This window comes from Passer domesticus, chromosome 17 (assembly GCF_036417665.1).
Source record: "Passer domesticus isolate bPasDom1 chromosome 17, bPasDom1.hap1, whole genome shotgun sequence".
NCBI lineage: Eukaryota > Metazoa > Chordata > Aves > Passeriformes > Passeridae > Passer > Passer domesticus.
The window spans coordinates 11,101,924-11,116,904 of record NC_087490.1 but is presented as its reverse complement, the minus strand read 5'-3'; the positions used below and the strand labels follow the sequence as shown (position 1 = coordinate 11,116,904).

Genomic DNA, 14,981 nt, shown 5'->3' with positions numbered 1-14,981 from the left:
CTCTCAGGGCTCTGCAGGGTTACAAACACCAGCAGAAATCTACTGGTTTAAACTTAATCCTGAAAGGATGATGGCAGTGATGGAGAGGGAAATACCCTGAGGCCCTGGTGAGCACTATAATTATGCCTTCCCTAAGAATGATCCCCATTCTTGTCCAAGTGGTTTGTACTTTTGGGGATTTACTGGATCTACTGCTGATCCCAGATTCTCAGGCAAGCCTTCCATTTCCCAGCAGACTGTGATTTCACTCCCTCACTTGTCTTCTTACAGTCTTCTCTACCTACCTCACCCTCACAGTGCTATGGTATAACAGCATTTCTAGGACTACTCCCAAAAATTACTTGAAAGCAGAAGCAGAGCAGGATATTTTATGGGAAAGGTCCCTTGCTGAAACACTCCCCATTCACAGCCCAGCTGAGCACTAATTCCTCTCCACTTTCTGTGAGCAAACCTGTAATTAGAAGGTATTTCCTCATGGATGAGTTGAGGCTGGTCAAGGGTTTATCAGGCTCAATTGAAAATACAGGACACGCTGGTTTTACAGACATCCATAAACAGAATCTAAACACTAAGAACACTTCTAAAGCACATAAAAACCACTTTCAAACATTAACTAACATGATATGTGCACAAACCAGAGCAAAGAGGTCACAGGAATTGACCTGTTTTACACAGCTGTGCTCAATTCACTGACCTGGAACAGCCTTTAATTAGGCATTTCCATACTCTTAAAACAAAGGCAGAAATAATGCCCTTTCACACAAATAAGAGATTTGCAAATAAGTTTTCCAAACAACATAGAACAGAGCAAAAATCTTTGAATCTATGAGGTGCTTACAGAGAAATTATTCATAAATGCCTTTCAAATCTGGCATGGAGCCTAAAGTGTCTGAGGTATTGGCATTTCTGTACTTGGGGCTTTCCTAAGAAAACAGAAACTACAGTCAAAAACCCATTTGGAATCACTTTGTGTCAGCCACCATGGTACAGCTGTGTCCTGTCCAAGCTCCCTCAACCTGCAGTGTTCCAGCTGCTGAACATGACTAAACTGACATACAGAAAGTCTTACTTGTAGGAGGCTTTTCACAGGAGGATGGAGATAAATAGAAGATGCAGTAATGGGATCTAAGCAAACAGCAGAGCCACACTCAAACACCCAGCTCAAACAGTAACGGCACATTCTGACCTGTTTCAAGCCAAGATCTAATTCCTCTAACAGATTAACTCCCCCACCCTCAAAGTCATTTTGCCTGTCATCTCCCAGGCTGATTCTTACCAAATACTTACAAATGTGCACATTTGTGGCCTTCAATTGATCCTAACAACACTCCCCAGATGAGAAGAACATTGTCCCTGTCTCTGCATGACCTGCATTCTCTCTGTCTCTAGGTTAAAAAATAATAATCCTATCTCCACAGAGTAATTAATTCCAGAGCTGAAAAGCTACCAGCCTGCCTTTCTGGTACGTAGAAAGTCTACCTAGATTTATTTCCCTGGTAAGACCCAATAGACAGAGGCAATGTGTTAAATTATTATAAATAAACTTACAGTTCCACGGAAAGCAAAGTCTGATATCATCTCAAATGAGGGCTGTTACACATTCCACCATCCTTAATCCAATTTAGGCAGGAGCTGAAGGGGCTGAAGCATCAGCCTTCAAAGCTACAACTATTTGGTGGCTTTGCAAGATGAGCCTGGATCATGCCACACAGCTACTGAGGTGGCAGCAGTGTAAACCTGAGTGTGGCTGGGCTGCTGGAAGATGCCCAGATTCAGCACCATCTGAACAGTTATAACAATGAAGCTGTTTCCCCAAGAAGCAACCTGAGGGAGCACAGCACCTGCTCTCCCATGCACTGGAATCTCTCTTCAGTTCCACCAAGACCCACCTCTGGCTACAGATAGAGGCAAAGGAGCAAGTTACTGAACTGCAGGTGAAACCTGCCAGAAGAGATCACAAAAAGAGAAAACTGTCTTTCCCAGAAAGCCAACAGCAGCAGTCAGTACAGCTCTGATGAGAAGTGGTGCACTGACAGCTCCAGAGGCCCAACTCCTCTCTTCTTTCTCCCAGTACACACACATGATCACTGCACACACTTCCTCACAGTACATTTTCCATCAGTCTTAATTTCTGGAAAATGAAGCACATTCAGTCCCTGGCCTTTCATCTGCCACAGCAAATCAAGAGGTCAGGATGGGGTTTAGGTGTGAAGAATTGTTTTACACAGAACTGTTAGTAAAGCACAATCCCAGTCACTCCAGGTTAGTTAACAGGCATACCTGAAGGAATGAAGAACGTGTAGCCCTGTTTCAGCTCAATTCTTTGGCACCGTTCCACCCTGTCTCCCAGAAAGATATCACTTTGCTTTCCTGAGAGAACCCATTCTTCATAAAGTTCTAGATTCTGCAGAGTAGGTGGAATCAGCCAGAAGATCTAAAAACAAAATGAAGATTTAATTATTACCAACAGTCAACAAAAAGAAACAGCTGAGAGACTCCAGCAAGGTTACAGTGTATTAGGCAAATGAGCTGCTTTCTGCATGAAACACTTGTTTTCCAGGTGTTGTACACAGAGGCACACACAGACAGCAGCAGCAATTAGCCCACGTGCTGGAAGTGCCTGGGTAACTGTCACTTGTCATCTCTCTTCCAGAAATATCTTACTCAGAAGCTGCCTGTGGTTTACCTGCAGCTCAGAACTGCCTGTTGGTACAGAGAGGAACAGGATCTGTACCACTGCCTGACTTCAGCTCCCACCACACACTGCCTGCACTACAACTGGGAAAAGCATCCTAAACCAGGAAAGATGGCAATACAACTCTACATGCTGGGTATTTTAAGGCTTCTGTATCCTTTCACTTCTGGCTTATTGTGCTGCACACACCAAAGAAACGTGAAATCTCTAAAAGGAACAGAAGCTTTAGGTACAGAGGCTTGTGAGGGCACTCTGACCCAACAAGGGTACACACAGCCACATCTCTCTGCAAGATACTTCTGGACCACACAGCAACAGCGAGCCTAGAAGCACCAGCACCAAAAAATAACACATTTGGTATTTCAAATAAATCACTTGTTTGTTTCATAACGGTGACTGGTGTCCTTCTAGTTCAGTAAACTCTGTGTGCATCAACAAAGCTGCTGAAACAGTCTGATCACTGGCTGATCCCCTCAAGGAAAAAATAAAAACAAAGAGAGAAAGAAAGGGAAAAAAAAAAAAGAAAAGAAAGCAACCCCTCCGCTCTGTAAAAGGCACAGAGAAATAAAATCAAATATCAAAAATGGTTCACCTACCTTCCCCCCACGGAAAACGTGATACCACACTGAAGTGCCACCAAAATCAATATGAAAATCAGTGAAGCATCCTTTCACACTCATCAAACAGTACCTGCAAGTAGAGTGAAGGACAAAAATGAATCAGTCTGAAACAGTATTTTTCACATCTTAATTTGCAGAGGTTAACTGCCTGTGCAATGCTGCTTCCACCAATTAAGTTTCTGCGTTTACAGTACAGGAATTTGTCTCATGAAGGTAACAAGGTTTCTGCTGAAAACTGCGTATCTCCATGTCTGAGTTTGCTGTTCATACAAGAGGAATTAAAGCTTCCAGAGTTAGGGAACAGAAAAACATTAAAAGTTAGGCTGCTCAGAAATATTTCTTATGGCACTGCCAGTCCCTGGGGTGATCTGTTTAATGCTCTCCTTCATCGCTTCAGAGACACAACCTTCACCAGAAGTTGTACACAAATTGCTGCAAAGTTTTGAAAAATCTAATTTGCTCATAAATCCTCCTGAACGTTCTTTACCTACTTGCCACTCATGCCATTTTTGCAAGGATTAGGGGACAGAAACCTCATTTGGCAAACTAACTCCTTTTTGTTCACATTTCTAGGCATTCTGCATCAAAATACATAAAGGACCCAGCTGGCAGCCACACTAACTATCAAATCCACTATTTTTTACGCCGTCTTGATACAAGATTTGAGCAGTTTAAAGTCTGCATTGCTGGAAAAGACACAAGAGCTGTGGTCTGGCTGCAGGAATCTCCAGCCTGCAGCCACCATCTGTAACTAATGGCCGAATCACAGCCGCCCTCCTCACTGTAGGCACCTTTGCAAACGCAGGAAACACACACCACTTAACCCACTAACCTCTTTTCCTTGTTCCGGTCTCCGTTTCATGGCTTTTTTTTTTTTTTTTTGGTTTGGTTTTTAAGGGGAGTTATGGAAACACTACCGGAAGGGGATTTGTTGTTTTTTTTTTTTTCTTAAAAAAAAAAAAAAGGAAAGAAAAAAAAAAAAGGTTTGATTTAAGTGTGTCTTTTTCTGCTCACATTCAGGTAGGAGAAGCTCAGCAGTATGCAGCCGGCGTGCAGAAGTCCCTGTAGATGATAGGCTGGGAAGGACCTTACCATGTGTCTGCAGAAGGCTGGCAAATCACAGCCACTCTGGGTCCATAAGAGCCGCTGCCTAGCAACCACATCCCGAGCCGGAGTTGACAGAATGATACGCAATGCTGTCATGAAGACAGTCAATTTGTGGGCTTCAAAAAAGGTCCTGCGCCTTCATCTCACAATTAAAACCTCTCCTTGTGCAATTACACGTCTCTCCTCTTGCCCACTCTGGAATTTTTTAAATTTTTTTTTTAATCCTTCAGAAGCAGGAAGAAGCTTTTGCTGCCCCTGGGGTATTTCAGATGCTTCAAAAATCACAGCTAGCCAAGAAGCTGTCTACACTCTCAATATGCTCCATTTCAAAATATGAGTCCTTCCCTCCCAAACACTTTTTTTTAAAAATTCTCCTTTTATGTTTTCTCTACCAAGATGTTGTTGATTACAAGTCAGATAGAATTTAAAAACAATAAAAGAAGCCCAGAAAGGAAGTTGCCTTTCTTCCAGCCAAACTGCAAAAAGTCACAGATTGAATAATTATTGCTCATTAGGAAAAAAAAAATCAGCATAGAAATTCTCAGCTTGTAAGCAGTGCTGAGTATTAGAGGTTCATGTTGTTTTAAAGTAAAAAATTCAAATCCTTATGGAGTCAATTATTTTCAGTTTCCAAAAGACCAGATATAAAATACATCACACTAACAACAAAAATTTTCTAGACAGTGCTCCCTACCAACAATCACCCCCTGAATTAAGATATACTGGAAGGGCAAACACGGCCTGGCATTAGCTGGTTTTAGCTATTCCTCAGTAGTCAATAATCTAAACCTGAAGCAGGCAAACTGTTTATGTTCAGAAGGGTAATAACAGGATGGAATCCTGTCAAATCAAAGCGCTTAAAATTTAGTTTTGTGAGAAAACACCAAAGCAGGTATAACTGTGAACACGCAACTCTTCCTTTTCCTTGCTTTCCCCATTTTCCCTTCTGTTTTCTTGAAACTCCTCTAAACACAATTTCCACTCCAAAAAAGGTGGTTTTAGTGAAAGAGTCACTTATGGAGATTAATAAAAACCTGCAAAGCATTTGGAAAAGAAAGTGTTTTTCTTTCCATCCACAAACAAGCCATGCCTTAATTTATGCTGTTAATCTCCCAGGCCTGCTTTTGTCCAAGCCCAAGAGCTCAGGAGCCTGCGGGAGGATCCTCCGCCATCCAGCTCCCTCTCGCTGGTTGCCAGAGTCTGGCACAATGCCTTTGCATTGACCTCCAGAGCTTCCTCTCCCACTGTACACCGCAGTCACATGGTCCCAGCACGCTCCATGCCACTGCTCAGCTCAGGCACCGCTCGCTCCAGCCTCGCCAGCGGCTCCTCATCACCCACGGCTGCTGATTTGGGGAACCACTCAACTTTTCAGGGGTTTTCGTAACAACAGTGGGGGGGAAAAAAATGAAAAAAGCCGGGGGGAAAAGCCCTAACACAGCATCCACGTTGAAAGAAATCTAGGAGATGCATCCCACTGTGCGCTGTGGCCACAGCGCTCTGGGCCAGGGCAGGTACAGCGGTTCCAGGAACACAATCCCACATCAGGCACGGGGAGACAACCTGACCAGAGTTACACCCTGAAAACACAAGCGACCCGAAAGATGCCCCAAGTTGAATATTTTCACAACTGCTACCACATCCAACCCTGCACACTCCACTTTATCTCCCTGCACAGCCTCAGTCAGGGTTTTAAAACACGCAGCTGCTTGTAATCGGTTGGGGGGGAGCTTCCCTTCCCGATTGAAGAGTTTGGTTTGTGTTCTCCACAAGCCTGAAATTTGTCCAGTTAATGTATTGTTATTTTGGAGGAAGGATTTGTGATGTGGAAAAAGGGGAAACTTCCCCCTCCCACCACCCCCAAAAAAAAAAAAAAAATTGAAATTAAAAAAAAAAAAAAAAACAACAAAATAACCTCACAAACATCTGGGGAAATTTCTCAGATAAATGATGTGAAGAAATATGGAGTAACCTGCAAACTCACGAGGAAGAACAAACAGAGAGATCCAAAAAAAGAGAGGGAGATGATACAAATGAAGCTAAACCACTAAGCAAACACAGCGAGCTGGGAACACAGGAACAACACAGACACCGCTCCATAAACCAGCGCAGAGCCCACACTCCCAGGCAAACCCACAATGCACTCGCCACGCATCGCTACGAACCCGCAAGCCAACAGAGAAACAAAGACAGCGAGAGCCGCGCCGGGATGCGAAGGCAGCGGCGGGCAGGGCGGGCAGCGCGGCGTTCATGCACACGGGCCCGGCGAGACGCGAGCGGACGCGCAGGCAGCGGCGTTACCCTGAGCTCAGCTCCTCTCCCGCAATAGGCACCGCGCACCATACGGCTCTATTCCCTCTGGCATTGCGAGGGCTCCCCTGCCACTGAGCTCAGCCCATAAACCACTCCCAAACCCCAGCAGAGGCTTCTGTTTTTTGTTCGGGCCAATGAGAAAAGTATAGCTCACTCTTCCTTCCTCCCAGGAGCAGCGCCGGCTGGTTGAAATCCCTGAGCCTGAAACCGAATACCACAGAGCCATGAGCCAACTGCAAGTGCCAGCGCGGGGAAAGGCGCGGGCCTCGCTGCCCACGGCCGGGCGGGAGCGCCGCTCCGGGTGCCGGGGGAGCATCCCGGCACCGCGGGGGCCCTCCTGCCGGGCCTGCGAGCGGAACAAAGGCTACCTCGGGGCGCCTCGGCCCGCACCGACAGCGCTCCCACACTGGGGCCCTGCAACTGGAAGCCACGGATTGCGCCGCAAGACAAAAGAAACCATTGTCACCCGGGAGGCACCGGCCCGGCTGCCGCCCCCGCGCTCGCCTCAGCGGGCAGCGGCCGGCCCCGCCGCGGCGGGGAGGCCCGGCTGCCCCGCGGGGATGAGCGATGAGCCCCAGCATCTCCTCACGGAGGGCCCCGGCTTCCCTAGGGGTGAGCCTGGCCGCTCCTGCGGGGATGAGCCCGGCTTCCCTCAAGGATGACCCCCGCTCCCCCGTGAGGGATGACGAACCCCGCGCTCCGCAGGACCCCCGTACCGGGCCAGCCGTGCCCGCGGAAGGCCGCTCGGGGCCGGCCGGAGCGGGCCCTGTGCCCGTGCCCTGCCGGGACCAACCTTCGCCCCGTCCCCCTCCTGGAGAGCGGCACCGAGCGCTCCCAGCCCGAGGGAAGGAACCAAATCGTCGCGCACCGTGGTCACCACACCCCGCGCACTTCAAACGCACATGAAAGGCCCGGCTCCTGCCCCGAGGGGTTTACGGCCCGAGGCAGCCGCACACAGGAACAACAGCCGAGATAAGAGAAGCCGGGTTTCTGCCATGCACCGGAGAGTTTGTGAAGTGCCTGCAAATGACACTCTCAGACCACACTGGCACCAAAGCGAGCGACAACACTTCCCCCGTCGCACCCTTGCCCGGTCCCAGCCCCGGTGGAACACCAAGGGTATACGGGGTGGGCTCGGATTTTTTATTCTTTTTTCCCAGCGCAGTGAACTGAACCAAGCCAACAACCCACTGCGAGCCAGGCCTGTCTGCCCCTGGAACAGCAGTTCGGTGTCTGTGAGAGCACAACTCATTTCTTCATCCTGTGACAAGGCTGTTCAGCTCCAGGGCCACCACAAACTGTTGTAAGCACTGGTGGTTATTTGAGTTACATGTGTGATGCTGCTCCTCCAAGTTCTACCTGAAGGAGGATTTGAGACTCATGCACTGATCTGAAGACATCACATTTTATTTACTTTCCTAGCTTGGAAAGTCTTAACAAACATGCATTGGTGTAAATTTTTTTGCTGCATTCTGATTATAGAGATTTTGTTCAAAAGCAGTCCACAAATGGCATACAAAGTGCAGACAAGTCTCTCACATGTATAAACCAGTGCCAGGTTGCCTTGTGGGACCTGCGAGCTCCCTGGATTCCCTGTCTCCAGAGGCACCCTCAGCTTCTAATTAGACCACAGCTCAGCAGAGCATTTTAGCATCTGTTTAAATCCATCCCTACTTAGTAAAGGAATGAATAGAAAGGAACGGATGGCTGAACAACAGCCTGGGAGAGGGAGAATAGGGCTGAGGACATGCTAACAGAGCAGCATTCCTTTGTGAACAGGTAGATGTTTCACACAACATACCCATCCTTAACTGAAGTCCAGCATCATTATAGCGATGCTTAGATATCTAAAGTAATAGAAAGAATTTTGAAGGTAAAAGGGATGTTGCAGAGATCGAAGCTTTCATTTTCATTTGTTCCACACCACAAATATTACCAAGTTCCTAGAAATTTCTGGTACTGTTTCATGTCCTGAACTGTAGCTATTCACTGCCACTGCATTGCAAATAATCTTGCAAGGCTATAAACACAAAACCTAATAAAGAGGATAATAATTTCAGCAGGGCTAAATCTTTTGATAAATGAAAAATCAAATTAGTTTGGTTTTTTTTTGGTTGACTCAGCTGTATCCAGATTGCTTCAGTTCTGGATGAATTTAAACAGGAAAACAAATCTCTGCTTCTTTTGAGCTACCTGAAAATGGTGTTGGTGATATAACAAGCTTCTGCCCCTAAAAGCTGATGTTAAATACCATTGCCTTTTTCTGCTGGCTGTTGTTACACAGCATCTTCCCACTCTCATCCAGGATCCCGTGTCTGCGGGACTTTTCTCAGGAACTTGCACCGTGGGATGTGAAAGAGGGGACATCAACTATTGCCCCACTTAATTCCATCCTCTAAGGCTCCTGTGAGGTAAGCAGCCATTTACCTACAGGCAGAAAAATAACTTCATTTCCCAGAATTTTTGGAAGCAGTGAGTGGTGCAGGTCCAGGCGCGGGGCAGGGCGGTCTCCAGCGCGCGCGGTGCTCCTGGGAACCGAAGCAGCAGATGGAGCGTTCTCTAACTTCACTCCCAGCACGGAACTCGACGTGCAGGAGCCAAGACAGACATTTGTGTCTGGTAATGCCATCTGTGTCTGCGAAACTGCAGCGCTCTCGCTGGAGTGCTTTTTGTTTGTAGGGAACACGTTAATGGTGGGGATGGCATACTGCAAACTCTCAGAATTATGGGAATGCTCGGAACGAGAAAGGAATGAATCGATCCCATTTCTGAGCAACAACAGTCATTAATAAAGCATATGAATATAGATGATTCACATAAAAGAATGGGCAGTGTGAAACAAGTAACAGCACTGACTTGTGGCTCCACAACTGAACGTGATATCCTTAATAAGGGCTCAAACCCTCTGGATACTCACAGCAGTAGCTGGGACCAGTATCTCTACAGGAAGGGTCAAGGTGAATTCCCAAAGATGGAGAAAGCCAATCTCTTGAGGAGTTCATCTTTAAACCAGACAAGCTCATGGAAGAGCAATTTCTTTGAGAGTCACTGGGCACACAGAAACCACTTCTACCTCAGGACAGCCCCTGCCTGAACTGCAGACAGTCAAAGTCCAGAAGGTAACTTTCAGGAGCGGCATCATTTTACGCTCACACCATTCTTACACTCCTGCCAGGGCATCAATGCCAGCACCCAACAGGTTACTGAGAGCCACAGATCTTCATCCTGATCTGCTACAGCTTCTCTTGTGCTCAGACTGTCACGGTTTGTTACTGGTTTTGTCTTTGTGGCTTCTTCAGACAGATGAGGGGTTTGTGCCAACAGTGCTGTAAATCATCCTTCTCTAGTCTTTCTGTGAGATGACACTCAGTAGCAACATCCTCATCACTCCAGCTGCATCACCCTCGCCTTTAACACTCATGCCTGGTAACTCCTTTTCCCAACATCAAACTCTATTGTCACATTTCAAGCATTCACAGTCTTTCAGTGTTTAGCTTCCCTGTACCTATCACATCTACTAGTTTATCAAGCTGTCAACCTCCACCTTCCCTTTGCCAGTGACAGCAACCTCCAAGGCTCCGTGTCTGCTTCTTCATCAGGCATCTCCTACCAGGCCACGCTCCACAAATGGGAAAAACTCCATGTCAAAATCTGTTGATTTGGTACGTCTCTAAAATCCCTTTGAAACCTACCATCTGGCATTTCATTATGCAAGTAGTGAACTGCAAGCACGTACTCTGCTTTTTCTGCTAAATTCTGTTAGTCATGTTGCTACCTTATCCTTCAAACCATCTCTGCCTTGCTCTGTTTACTTGCTACATCTTTTTCAGCATCTGGAGTGTGCCTGCTCTAGGAGAGGAATAGTTTCCTTTACTTCTTACCTTGTACCATCCATGAGTCCTTAGGCCCTGAATCATGATTCAGTTTCTTAGCTATGGCAAATTATAAATAATGTTATTTAGCTGACTAACCACTTGAGAAGCAAGTGCTGCTCTGCTGCTGGTTTACTGTGTGACCTCAGGCAAGTCACTTAGGACATTTCCAAGTGCAGGGAGACTCCAATCCACATCCAGTTACCCTAATGAGCAGTTTGATCTTTTCAAAATGCAGGAGTATCTTTAACTTCCACTGAAATCAGTGGTGCTGAGCATAATCCCCAATGCTTGTCACAGAGTCTCTTCTTTTATGGAGAACTTTACCTTTCAAAATGTTTATTTTTACAGAACAAGAGTAAATGCTACATATCACTTCCTGACTGCACACTCCTTTGTATCTGTTAGTACCAATCTATTTTACAGTTTGGAAGGAGTTCTGAGTGATTTGCAGAACACCAGAGGTTGATTCAACAGCAGAGCCTGGGATGCTGCCAGCATTGAGTCTGGCCAATAAAACAGAAACAGCAGTGAAGGGCTTCCAGGATTACCTGGTGTTCCTCAGCCATACAGGTCATTGCATCATTAAAGGAACCCCTATCTCAGCTGTACTCATTCCCATGAAACTTGCAGTGCACATTTTGAGGCCCCCAAATAGTTCCTTTTTCCAATCACCACATAAAAAGTTTCAAGGAAGACATTAAAGCAGAAGAAAAAGCAAAGTGAGCCAATGCTTGCTCAAAACCTAGAGCTGAGATTGGCAGAACCAGGACAAACTTCTCTTGTGTTCAGTCTCAAACCTGCCCTGAGCAAGTCCTGAGCCTGGACAGTCAGTCCAGTCTTTGATCTTGCCCGTGAAAAACTGAATGGAAAGGCAAACTGACAGGAAGGGCAGTGACAGAGTTTCTAGGAAGTCACACACACCCATTTAAAATGGACTTCAAGCTCATTTCACAAAACATTTCTCAGCTAATAATGTCTGTCATTAGCAGTTTAGAACCTGGGCAGGATCTGAGCCCAGCCTGCAGCAGGACTCTGACTATACTGTGTGACATATCTGTGTGATGTGATTTCTTTGGGCAGCACTTGCAGAGAATTTACTACTTAAGGTCAGTCTGCCATTTTCAAAAAAGAGTTGCTCAAAACTGAAAAATAAAAATGCACTTTTCAAAGACTGTATTCATCAAAGTTAAAATTATTTAAGGCAGTCAAGAGCAGAGCTTTTTAAAGACTTACTTTTTCACTTTGGGGTATTTCATCTCTGAAATAGCATTGGTAGCATCCGTCTGTCTCTCCTTCAAGTGCTGTGGCCACATATTATCCACCCAGTCGACTAAATCCACCTGAAAGGCCACCAGAATCAACTGTTAGCTCCTGAACACATGGTAGGACATATTCTTGTTGGCGGAAACTCCTCCAGTGACAGCAGCAGATGCTCACAGACAGGGAGAACCTTGCTGTTCAGCAAAAGTCCTGTGCACTCACCTTGTTAAGGTGCAGCATTTCATCACCACAATCCAAGCCCTTAAAACACGGGGGAAGCAGAGTTTTACAGTCAGTTTACCTGAGTGCAAATTCTGTCTCATGAGCACCTGTGAGCACCTTCTCTTGTACTGTCTGTGGCATGTTTGTAGCCAACAGCCTAGAAATTGCATTTATGAACACTAAAATGCAAACATAAAAGGGATTACACTATGCTATTATCTTGCATTTCAAGGAGGAAATAGGACTGATTCCGTCAATATCACAACTGTATGTGAAAACAAAACTTGCTTACTGCCCTGGTTCTGAAATAATTCCCACATTCTGATATTGCAACCCAGAGTTTGCACAGCAGGGAACTTAAATCAGGTATTTCTGCCTTACACGGGATCAAAACTCTGCAGGATTCAAGGGGCTATCTTATACAAATATATAGGAGCTGACTTTAGGTACTGGGCTTCCACAACACCCTCTCTTCTACTCCCATGGGAATGCAAATCTCTCTTTCAATGAGAGCTAAATATTCCTGGTTTTACAAACAACTGTGCACTCACTCAGGCTATTTTAAACAGCTATGAAATAACCACTTACACGTGATAACAGGTACCTAACTGTGTATTTCATTTCTAAGCACCCAGGAAATTTGCACAGATGTTTTAAAAGCTCGCTGAGCACAATGTTGTTTGGGAAAACCGGGATCAATTGAACACAAGAAATTCCCCAGAGCACCTTCAAATTGCCCGCTAAGTGTCTGAATGACGGCAAAAATCTGAATGAACTTCTAAATACGTGTTTAATATTCAAATGTGTGATCTATGTGTAAAAGAACAAAGGAGTCTAGTTAAGAATTACTTCTACAAATCAGCAATTAGAGCTGCCATCTACTTGTGACCCGTTCAGACAGCAGTGTGGTGTTTCTGTTGTGTTCTCGGGTAAGAGATGTCCCCAGCAGGAAAAAAACCTGCTGCTGTAACTAGAAGAGGACTTCGAAATCAGGTAAGAAATGTTTGAAAACTAAACATCATAGAGCTGTAGTTTTACACCCAAGCTACATAGTAGCACAGAACGCATGGCTACATTTCAGAGATAAATGAAATCATCTTTACAAGAAGATCACAGTTTCATGCCAGTGACTCCATCGGGAATAAAATCACCAGAGCCCTCTACCTTTTAAAAGTATGTACAAATCTACCCCCTTCCACTACTGCTAATTCTGACATAGCAGTGATTATGTGATTTAATTATGTACACATTTCTACATTTAACAATTGTGTTCCCAACTTTTTTTGCTTTGGAACACCCTGAACATTTTTTTGGGGTAAAAGGAGTGTTCATATATAATGAGCCCAAGCTTTCTGATAGTTTAAGCTTCTTTCGAGGAGGAAAAATACTAGATAGGTATTTAATTTTGGATGAAGTTTCCCCTAAATACCTTGAGAGGAACTGTGTATCTGTGCAAATTGCATGATTAACAGCTCATCAGGTACCTAATTCCTGTAAATTAAGTTCCACTGTCAAGGAGACCAGCTTTCTACTTGGCTAAAAATGAGATCCTGACACTAAACGAGCAGGAGTACCGGGCACTTCCCATCAGCTTGTTTAAACCTGATTTATTTCTGGGTAGAAGCTGCAATAAAGCCCATCACCAGGGGCTCCCTTACCACGTTGGGGCGCTTGACAATGTTCTCCAGCTTGGTGTGACTGAACTCCAGGCTGATGACGTTGTAGAGCTTCTCCCTCTGGGCCTCTGGGGTCTCGTAGTACCTGACAAACTGAGACATGCTCATCTCAACTCCCCTCTGTGTGTTCACATCCATCACATCCACGATCCGGCGGCTTCCTGCAAACACAGCAGCAGTCTCACAACATCTGCCTTGCCTTCATTTATGGATATATACATACACGTGTGTGAGTTATTTTATGTATCAGATATATATTTTATATATCAGTTCTCAGTGACTGCAGGAAAAGAGGATGAGACCAGCACCAGCCCTTCCATGGCTCCTAAGAAGCTCAGTGAGCAAGGAAGTAACTTAGAACTAGACTTTTTGCCCAATGTGACACTGAGCAGGTCACCTGGTTCTTCACTGAGATGGAGAGAGCAGTTTTCTCCTTTATGTGAATTGATGCGAGCAGAAGTACATTAAAAACTATGAAGAAGTAATACAATATGGTAGCAGGGGGCAGGCAAGACAAATTGCTCTCCAAATCATACTGCAATTTTCTAAACATCCATATGTCTCTCAAGATGCTTTTACTCATGTGCAAAAACTATCCACAAAGAGCAAAAACTGCCTTGCATCACTGGATACTGTAAACGGCTGAACATTCCCAATTCCAGTGGATGAAAGCACTAAATGCCATAGAGGAGTGAGCCCCCACTTTGGATCTCTCAACAAAAACCACAAGCCTTACTTTCAGCTCCTCGAGTGGCAGACATACAAGTCTCATTTGCACCAGAATGTTGAGCAGCAGTTTTAGTCGAGCCTTCAGCTTTACACAGATTAATCCACAATCTTCTCTTCGGCCAACTGGAAGGTTTCACCTCTCCCAGCAATTTCATCATCCTAATTAGCAGTTCATTTGTGTGTGAGTGAACAGGAGCCCATGAGAGACATGCCTCATTTCCAGGAGAGGATTCCAGCAAACAAACTCGCAATGCTTCCAAAAAATCTCTCCAAAACAATTTCCACCGCCAAAGAAATAATTCAAAATAAATTGCATTAATACAAAATGTAGGGCTGCGATGCACCATCAGAGGGAATTATTAATAATTACAGCACCTGGTCTATCATGTGCTTGGGAGCAGTATTTCAGCAGGAGTAATAGCCTGGATTGCTGCTCTCCGTTACAAACATCCTTAGCCCCTGATAGCAATGACAGTGACAGATG

At 45.3% G+C, this 14,981-nt stretch overlaps 1 protein-coding gene across 9 annotated transcripts in view; it reads right to left on the bottom strand.

The window, feature by feature from the left end:
- KDM2B (lysine demethylase 2B) overlaps nucleotides 1-14,981 on the bottom strand; it is a 110,980-nt gene that overhangs the window by 67,184 nt on the left and 28,815 nt on the right. For 4 of the 9 annotated variants that reach the window (XM_064392504.1, XM_064392501.1, XM_064392502.1 and 1 more), the window contains 4 exons: nucleotides 13,751-13,929; nucleotides 11,844-11,950; nucleotides 3,292-3,385; nucleotides 2,281-2,434 (listed from right to left, as the gene is read on the bottom strand). In XM_064392504.1, coding sequence (XP_064248574.1) covers nucleotides 2,281-2,434; nucleotides 3,292-3,385; nucleotides 11,844-11,950; nucleotides 13,751-13,929 — 534 coding nt within the window. Of the gene's footprint in view, nucleotides 1-2,280; nucleotides 2,435-3,291; nucleotides 3,386-4,147; nucleotides 4,185-4,329; nucleotides 4,349-6,587; nucleotides 6,610-6,723; nucleotides 6,859-6,889; nucleotides 6,937-7,103; nucleotides 7,332-11,843; nucleotides 11,951-13,750; nucleotides 13,930-14,981 lie in introns of those variants that run through there. The other 5 variants (XM_064392506.1, XM_064392508.1, XM_064392510.1 and 2 more) reach the window with 5 other exon arrangements.